Raw genomic sequence first — 9,598 nt, forward strand, 5'->3', positions numbered from 1 at the left:
TCCCCCTGCCCTTCACATCACGCAGTTGCTTGCTGTCCACGTGCGCCTCTAATTCCTCCCTGTCCCGGCCTTCCCTGCATCCTTTATGGAGTTAAACCGCCCTCCTCCACTGTGCTCCGCGGCATCCCGGAGCGCTTGGCCTGTGTGTGACCTGCTTCTCCGGTTCCCTCCGTGCCTCCTGTGCTGCGGCACTTCCACCCAAAGCCCATGAGGAAGCTCATGAGGAGGCCCATAAGGAAGCTCATGAGGAAGCCCATGAAGAAGCCCATAAGGAAGCCCATGAGGAAGGTATGTGACGGGACTCCTGGCTTGCAGAGTAGCCAAGTTGTGCAGTAACGTCTAAGGTGGCTAAGTTAAACCAAGGAGTTAAAAGTAGGCATATTTAGCGCTGAACAGAGCTCACTGCTCTTTTTGTTTGTTCTGCTCTCTTCCTTCGTGTTGTGTCTCGACATTTAACCTTCTGGTGATGCTCCACAGTAATTGTTGCATGGAGGGAAAAAAAAACAGCATGAAACTGTTGGGAAATGTAAACCTCTTAAAAGGAGAAAGATTGTGAAGCCTCCACTCTGAGGTGTTTTGGATTATTTTGGGAAGCCTATCCTGGGCTTCCATGTGGGAGGGACCAGGCCTCCGGATAACCTATAGGTGTACTGATACAGCCAGGGAAGGAATCTGATCCCATGTAGCTGGGGGATATTCTTATTTTTTCAGGTTAAATACAATTGCATAAAGCAACTGCAGATAATTCTTATGCTTTAGCCTTGCAAATGACTGAAGTGTTGTTTGTTTGTGTGTTTGTTCTCACATGTTCATGCAGTGGACTTTCTAAGCCATAGCTGCATGGTACATGGTATGTGTGGCCACGTGCCACCAAAAAGATGCTGGCCTCAGTTTAAAACCCATTTTAAGACTGGGCAAGCATCAGGGCTGTGAAAGAGCATGCTATTCCTCGTTTAATGCAGGGCTGCCCTAATGTGTGTTTGAGATGAATGTCATTTGGTATGGAAACTAAAGTCAGGTTAATGTTTTTAATATCTCAATCAGATTGTTAATGCCTTTCCACTTGTGTCCTCACTTTCGGGAATGCTCCTCATATCATTATTAATCTTAACATCTGGATAATGTTTTCTCAAGCATTCAGTTGTAAGAGCAAGTGGTTGTTCTGAGTAAACCTTTCTAACGCTCTCGCCTTTCTTTGCATTTTGCTGTGTGACTCTTCCCACCCAAAGCTCACAAGGAAGGTATGTGGTGTGACTGGCGAACTCCTCTGTCTCTGTCCAGGGTGGTAACGTGTGCAGGGATCCTGAAGGTGGTGAAGAGATGAGGATACACAAATATCCTCGGCATGCTTACTGACAGCTGCTTTGCTCTCCCCTTCCCTTGATAGTGCTGGATACCCCTGTGAGATAGCCAATATGATGAACACTAAGCACTGTTTTAATTAAATGGGCTACATCACTTCTTGATGCTGCCGCTGGAGTTACCACCAGATGGTCTCCCCAGTGGCAGCAGGCATCTCCCAGACCCCGGGGCACAGGCTGGGCATTGCTGATGCTTTCTTTGGTGCTCTCATTTCTACACCCAAACTATCTGTATGGATACTGCTGGCAAGGGGATAGTGTTCCTGAATGCATTTCTGGTCAGGCACATGCCTGGGACTAGGTTTTGAGCTCCCACGTCCAAGCCATGTCTCTCAGGCCGTGCTACCTCCTCCTGCTCCTGGATCATTCATCAAGAATGAAATTCGCTTTTACAGAAATGTATACTGAGGTGGAGAGACTTTTTGACTTTTTTTTTTTATCTGACATGATGAGTAACACCGCGATATTTTGGTTTTTGTTGGACTAAACATGGGGTTAAGTATCGACGCTTTGTTTGATTGCAGTATCTACAGAAAATGCCAGTTCAGAGAATTCGCGCTCTTTTTTTTTTCCCTAAAATAATGGCATTTCCCTGGGTTAATGTACATTATGCAGAAATGGGCACAGCATTCTTGCTTATACAATGGACATCAAAGGCAAGAGCTGGCCAGACAGTACGATTAACAAAGTTGGAGGTTACCCCAAGCCCCTAACCCAACCCCCTGTATCGTTGCCCTTCATGCCTCCTGTTGGCAAGGGGCACTTGGTCCCACAGACTGTCAAGCACTAGCGTGGCCAGATTTACCTTCCCGAGAGCGGGGTGCCACCCAACACACCGGTGGTGAAATCCTGGGCACTGAGGAAATCAATGCTGCCTTCTCCACCCACATTGATTTCCCAAGGAGCTGGGATTTCTATGCACATGAATAAGCGCGGGTAGTTTATGCTCTTTTCGTGCATTTAAAGGGGACTTTAAATGCTAGCAAACCTTTTTGTCAATCAAGGGCAACCAACAGCACTTGTTATGGATGTATATGTTATTCCTCCATGCTGTTCATCTCCCCAAACTCTCTCCTTCATCTCCTCGGTTTTCCCGTTCATATCCCTATGTGCCTTCTATTTTTTCTTTTAATCTTATTAATGTTTTTATCCCTCTAATACCTCCACCCTATCTAAAAGAAAAAAAAAATGTAATTTTTAAAAATCATCCTCTCTTTCCTACTCTAATTCTCTTATCTTTCTTTGCATCTCCTTCCCTGCTCCTTTCCTCTTAAAGAAGTCCATGAACCAGCAGGTATGTGACTTCTGAATTCCTCTGCATCAATCTGAAGGGTTATTGTGTGCTGCAACTTCAGCTGCACAACAGAGTGGACCCAATTGGCCCATGTTTTGAATTAGGGAAAAAAAAATGGAACTTTTGAAGGAAAAAAAAAAAAAGGCAAAACTAATCTATCAGAGTTTAAAATAGTTACATTAGGAGTGAATAATTTTTTGAAATGTTCCTGCAGTTTTGGCTTTTTTTAATAATACGGAGTATATGCTTTGTAATGCAAGAATATAAATTTGGAACAAAAGACTGTTCCATAGCAAAACGTGAGGAGTCTTGTTCTAGAAATGTTAATATCTATACAAATTCTTGTGGTTGTGAAAAAAGTTTCCTTTTTTTTTTTTAAACCTAAATTTTTGCTAAATTTACAGGATTTTAAAAACACTGCAATTTAATCAAAACTGTGATTTCTGATCGAAAATCATAGCAGTAACTCTAATATTATACTCAGGAATTCAAAGTGGTGGAAGAAAACGAGATAAAAATACACATAATAATGATAAACTGTAACTTACAACTTCCTTACCTCTTCCATCAGTAATACTTTCCTCTGTGTGTGATGTGTAATAATGAGGATAAGAGCTAACAATTGCGTGAAAAATGTAATAACAGTTTGTTAATCAGATTCTTTCAATGTATAAACTGCAATAGTGGCCACTGAGCACACTTGGAGCTGCCCTTAGGCCACATATGGGGGCATGCTGATGTTTATTATGGGAAAAAGCAGAAATCAAACTGGTATGGTCATCTAAACTGTCTGTGGAAACTACTCTGTGCAATTTCAGAGACCTTTATTAAAACAGTTTCATCTCAACAGCAGTTCACCTCAGTTATGTCACTTTGTTGCCCATAGAGGGAGATTCTTAGGTTTGATGAGAACAGATTTTTTTTCCGCAATTAAAGTTAGTGAGATGAGGCCTATCTGATTTTTTTATGACACTCCAACATCCATCAGCATGCTGCTCATTTCCTTCCTAATCTCACAGTGTCTCACTTCACACACGTCTGTCCCTATTCTAACTGCATTATTTCTTCTCTGTTGACTACTAATATGTTGATTTGCACATATTAAATGTCCCCAGTACCATGGCTCTCATCCTGGCTACTTCCCTGCTGCTATTCTGTGAACTACCCATGCGTCTCCCAAAGCCCTGTGTGGTCACCTCAAGTTTTGACATACATGGGGTCAAAAATTGCACCAAACAGCAGCATGTTACAATTTGATTAACAGCAATTTGAACCAAATTAGGAGAAAAATAACATTGAAGAAGGTCTGTCCTGTTTACTTCATATCCTTGTGGTATTATGTGCTTTCTTTTTTGTTAACATTGCTGTCCTTATGCCCTTCTAACACGAGTTCAGAGTTGTGGCTGTTGGGTCCCTTGCTCTGATTCTTTTATTTTTCTTCACTGCTGCTTTCCACTAATTAAAAAGTGTACGACTTCTAAATTCCTATGTCTTCATCTGGTCTGTATGTACATCGGAATTTGAAAATGTTGAAGAAAAAGTCATGAAAAGATCAATCTGTTCTTGCAATTCCCTGAATTTCATTCTCCCTATAATAACCAACTCGTGTTTGCAGCTGAAGTGTCACCTTGTAGGAAACTCAAACATACAACGTTGAGCATTTCGTGTTTCTTTGCAGCAGCCAGGCCCAATGCAGGCCTCAATATTTACAATTCTGCTGAGCTAACCCCCACATTTGCCAGTGGTGGAGCTTAGATGGTGGAACTTCAGATGCAAACGTATGGGCACATCTAGAACAACTTTTTTGCTTACAGTAAATACCATATCCTTGTACATGCTCTGACAGCTACAGGACATGTTTTGTGGAGATAGGTTACATTGCACATCCTTAATACTTGCTTGCTAGGTATGTCTCCTGTTAAACTTAAGGCTCACTCTTGTTATTGCATTTGCCCAGAATTGACCCATTTGCTTGATTTAAATTGTTGCCCTCCGCCAACATTCAAATCCCTTTTCCCTTCATCTCTATGGCATTCCCTCCCTGTGTACTTGACCCCCACTGAAACTGCCATCCCTTTTCACCAATATTAATGTCCTATCCCTATAACCTATATGCAAGTGATACTCCTTCAATCTAGACTCACCCAAGTTTGAAGTGTTCCCTTTCTGCGTAACTTGTTTTCTAATTCTTTTATCTTCCTTTCCTATCCTTTGCCCTTGACACTTCCTACTAAATGAAGCTCCCCCTCCAGGTATGTGACTTAACTTCTAAACTCCCAGTGTCTGTCTGTCTGCCTGCAGGGTCAATGTGCTTAGGAATTAAAGGTGACATATCTGAACCAGATAACAGATCTGTTAATGACAGCGTGTAACTTGCATGCCTTTATTTTTTAGTTTCATGTCTAATCTTTTCCTCAGCAAAGTGCACGGAAGAAGCCTTGTTGCACAAAAATGCTACTAAATACAAGGGAACACGTATATCTTTGTGAAACAGTAGATCAGCAGAAAGTGGCTTTGTGGAATGAGTGAAATTCTACCCTGATATGAGAATGAACATTTCTTCCTGTAGTGAAAGCTTCATTTCAAATCTTGAGACAGAATTTGGCCCATTGAATATACACAGAGAATGTAAATACTGAGAAATTTTGCATTGCTTTTATGCCTCCTTAGAAAATCACTCAGTGGTGTGTACACAGCTGAAAAGCAAAATCTGCCCCTCAAATCTACATTGCTGATCGGTTCTTGTTCTATCAAAAAGCAGAGGAATGTAATGTAGATCTACACAGACTTACAATCAGTGCTTTCTTCCTATAAAATAATGCCATGTAAATCTACATTGCAAACAGATGTGAAGAACAGGGTAGATTATATACATATATTTCCAAAATGTATTCAAGGAAGAATATAGCATGAGGCATAGATCTACAGAAGCAGAACCAAGAGCTTTTTGAGGTTAGCTCAGTGATGAAGGTGAGTTACAGAAAGTATTTCAGATTTATTTCTGAACCAGATTGCTCTTAGTTCAAGTGAATGAAATGCTACCGCTGCAAATGACAGATCCAATGGTGCTTGGAATGCTCTGAAAGTGCTGGTTATGTTCATGTGCATACCTAAAGTCAAGGTGAATCCTGGTATATTGTGCTGGCGAGCTGTGCTTTATGTATGTAATGCTGATCATTTTGATTTTTTAAAAAAACTGTATTATAAATCCGCCTTTTTCAACTGACAGAGCTCCTTTCCTTCCCGTGACTTCTGTTTATATGCTATTTCAAATGTAATTAAGTTATTTTACAGCAGATTTATTGCCTAACTTTCCTCCTCTAGCCCCTTTTTCTCTCTACCTTTGTCTCCAAAGCCCTTACGGAGTGTGAAAATAACAGGTTTCTCGTTCTCATTCTCTTATTCTATATCGCATCTTGTTCCATGACACTTCACACCTGATGAAGTTCATGAGCCAGGTATGTGACATGACTTCTGCTATCCTCTGTGTGGCTGCCACACTGTTTGTCTGGGTGTGAACAGGAGTCCTGGATTGGTAGAAGAGAACAAAACAAGAGAAACAAACATTAACCCCAAATGATCCCGCGGAGCCCTTTTCTCCTTTAATCTCCATGCCTACCACTTTAACCTTACAGCATCTTTAACTTCCAACAGCCTCTCCAGATACCTTTTCTCCTTGCCTTAATTCACTAATTCCTCCATTTTCTGCCTCCCTTCATGCATTCCCTGACCTCTTTTTCAGATTTCCAAGCATTTTAAATCTGTTCTGTTCTCTTTTTTCCCCATTTCCCGCCTTTCCATCACTGCTTGCACCCTGCCACCTGCAGAGGAAGCCCCTGAAGAAGGTATGTGATGCATCTACGGACTCTCTCTCACCCTTTTTCTCTTTCAGTGCTGGGAAAACAGTGTTAAAAACACAGAAATTGCTCAAGATGAGGAGCAAAGGGATCATGGGAGGGCAAGGGCCTCTCTGAGTAGCTCTGGATGAACGTGCAGAAGGAGGTTTTATATTAAAACACAAAAGGCATTCCAGATCATGCAGGCTGCAGTGGCCTCAGGCTTTTCGCTGCTAGAAGCTTGTGGCCAAGCTTTAGGTCACATTGTGGGACCGGCCTAAATGACCCACCGTGTGTGTGAGCAGAGCTCAGCTCAGCCGTCGTTCTGCGGCGCGGCCTGGAGACCATTTCCAGAGAGGGATGGTGGGAACCGTGGTCCTGGAAGAGAAAAGTGAGTGACGGACAGGCAGAGCAGGGAGAACACAGATGAGTGCGTAAGGAGTGACCTTAAGAATTCCCCCCTGTAGAAAAAAGGCAGACTAGAAGAATTACATCTACCTATAGGTACAAAAGAGATGATTATTATTATTATTATTTAATTTCTTACTGAAGTAAACAGCTGAAGTATTGAATATTTTGTTCCTATACACTGAAATTTTCACTGGATTTGACAAGCACCGGTGAAAATAAGCTTTGATTTCTTTGTTTGATTTTTTTTTTCCTAATCTTATGGTATCCTGGCTACTCATTCTGAGAGTGGATGTGAAGAGAAAAGAGGGAGCAGGATTGCTATAGAAAGCAGGAATTTTTTCCTCTCCATAAAGTGTGCATGGCATAATGCTCCTGTCCACTGAGGGTGATGTCCCTTTTTTGTCTGAACAGAGCTATCCGTGCATGGCAGGGACAAGACAAGTATCTAAGCAGCAGTGTGATGTGTTCTCCTTATCTTTGTCCATCCTGTTTGTGCTTCTCAACAAAATAAGACTATGTCAACAGGATACAGGACCTGAGAGGTCTTCAGGGAATCCCCAACAAATACTTTGTGCACCCAAACACTTAAATTATTCTACAGATAACTAAAGAAGAAATGCACTCAAGAAAGATATAATTCACTCGTATCCAATTTGCAAACAGCAGGAACGGTTTCCCTATACCAAAAGAAAAGAAAATGAGATGCTACTCTTTGTTCATATCTTGGATTTCCATACGTAACGAAAAATACGAATTTCAAAGGAAAGAAGCCTTGAAGATATAGTCAAAGGGCACTTGTAATTTTTGAGGTTATTCTTCCTTTCTTGCTTTGTGGGCAAAGTCTCAAAGAGTGAGGTCAAACACTGTTTTAGGTGCCTAACTTTAAAGGATTTTATTCTTTGCATATTTTAGCCAGAAATAATGTCTAAATTTCTTGTGGGCAGACTCAGTGAATCTAATGAATGAGATGCTGAAGGCCTAGCTTGCCTTGCCTTCTTGTTTCGTCTGGATGCCTTACAAACAGCGGAAGCAAGCTGCCTTCCAGGGCTGTGTTGCCTTTGCTTATATCAGAGCAACACTAGAGCAAGACCAGCGCCTGAAGGCAGAAGCGAGACCAAGGTGAACAAGACCTGTCATAACATGACATCTTTTGTAGCATCTTGATTATTTTTGTAGACCTCTCTCCAGCCCAAATCCCTTCTGGATGCTTTAAGATCATTTGTGCCTTCTGCCACTGGGTAGTATTTTTGCATACATGCGTGTTCCCCTCTATAAACCAGGTTTCTAAGTAGAAGAGATCGCATGCAAAGGAGGTAAAGAGTGTCCCCAAGCCCCTTTTGCTCTCAGTCTGCTCCTCTTTTCATCCTTTAAGCTGTGGGGGAACAATTTCTGTGGGGAGATGCTGAGTCCTCGCCCTGCTGCTCAGATACAAGAAGTCCAGGCCCTGGTGGGCTTGGGTACGAGTCCAGCCCTGCATCTCTTGCTACGTTCCTTGTGAAGGAGGTGGCAGCTTTCACAATAGATATTCAGGAACGTCCTCAGGAAGATGCAGTATTTAGCAAGCTGCAAATATCTTCCTTCATATTTTCACTCCCATAAGAAGTCTGATGTTCTCTTCTCTGTGTTCTTGTTCAGTCTCCAGAGTCCAAGATTCCCAGTGCCATGGGAAGGGAGCCGGGATAGTCGTCGTTATGGCAGTGCTGCTTGTGGGCTGATAACTTTGCTTTTCTCTTTTTGTTTTTATCTTCCAACTTACAGCTGATGAAGAAGGCGAATACTATGATGGTAGCTCGGTGGTGTTTTAAGTCAACAAAGTCATCTTTCTAACATCTCACTTTTTTCCCTACCCCCGTATTTGTTTTTGTTCCTTACTTGACTAGAAACTCAGGAACTGGGCCAAAACATTTCTGCCACAAAGAATGATTCACTGTGTATATCCAACCTCTCTTGGGGGTCACAGTGCTACCAAGAGACATGTACCCCCTGGTTAGGACACTGGGTCGTGGAAACCAACCAGATCTAGAGCTTGCTCTGGGTTTACATTTTAGCTAGACCTGGTTATCTCATGCCTCTCAGCAAACCTTCCCAATCCAAGAAAAGCAGGAAAGTGCCTGCAGAGCCCTGCATAGATGTGTCTGCCTCACCCAACCTGCAAGGTCAGGCTTCCCAGGAATTATATTTACAAATATTTAGACTTCCACTCTAGCCAGACACTTAAAATTGTGATTAGTGTCAAGTATGTGAATAAATTAAATCAAATTGATGGGGTAGGCCGTAAGCTTCAAGTATGTTCTTGATACTTGATTAAATGGGCCCTAGAGAATGTGGGTAGAGAGAAAATTCATATGGAAAAAAGGCATGTGGAAGTGTTGTAGGGCCAATTTTGCTTTTGCATGAGGGCAGATAACTTAGCCCTCCCTGAGCCTTTTTCTTCAAAAAGTGTGTAGAGATATTCTGCCTCTAAAAGCTTTTTCAGTAGCTTGGTTGTGTTCTGAAGCCAGAACCGGAATAGCTGTTTCTCACAACAGAGCCCAACACTACTGGCAGCTACCTGGCTTCTTCCATGTTGGTTTTTGGTTTTGTGCATATTTGTGTGTGTGTATTTTCCCCCAACTTAATTTTCTTGCTCGCTTTTCAGGCTTTTATTTTCTTATTTTAGGGAAACCCTCTGAGGACTTTTCTGGGCCCTTCACATC

General features: G+C 42.1%; 1 protein-coding gene across 1 annotated transcript in view; it reads left to right on the forward strand.

The window, feature by feature from the left end:
• Positions 1–6,478: 6,478 nt before the first annotated feature.
• The window catches only part of TNNT3 (troponin T3, fast skeletal type), a gene marked incomplete at its 5' end in the record, with an annotated part of 15,498 nt that continues 12,378 nt past the window's right edge, over positions 6,479–9,598 (forward strand). Inside the window, 2 exons of the mRNA XM_026036810.1 lie at positions 6,479–6,500; positions 8,661–8,687. Of these exons, the coding sequence (XP_025892595.1) occupies positions 6,479–6,500; positions 8,661–8,687 (49 nt within the window). The remainder of the gene's footprint in view (positions 6,501–8,660; positions 8,688–9,598) is intronic.

Source organism: Nothoprocta perdicaria, unplaced genomic scaffold, assembly GCF_003342845.1.
Source record: "Nothoprocta perdicaria isolate Ctin4 unplaced genomic scaffold, notPer1 scaffold_186, whole genome shotgun sequence".
Lineage (NCBI taxonomy): Eukaryota > Metazoa > Chordata > Aves > Tinamiformes > Tinamidae > Nothoprocta > Nothoprocta perdicaria.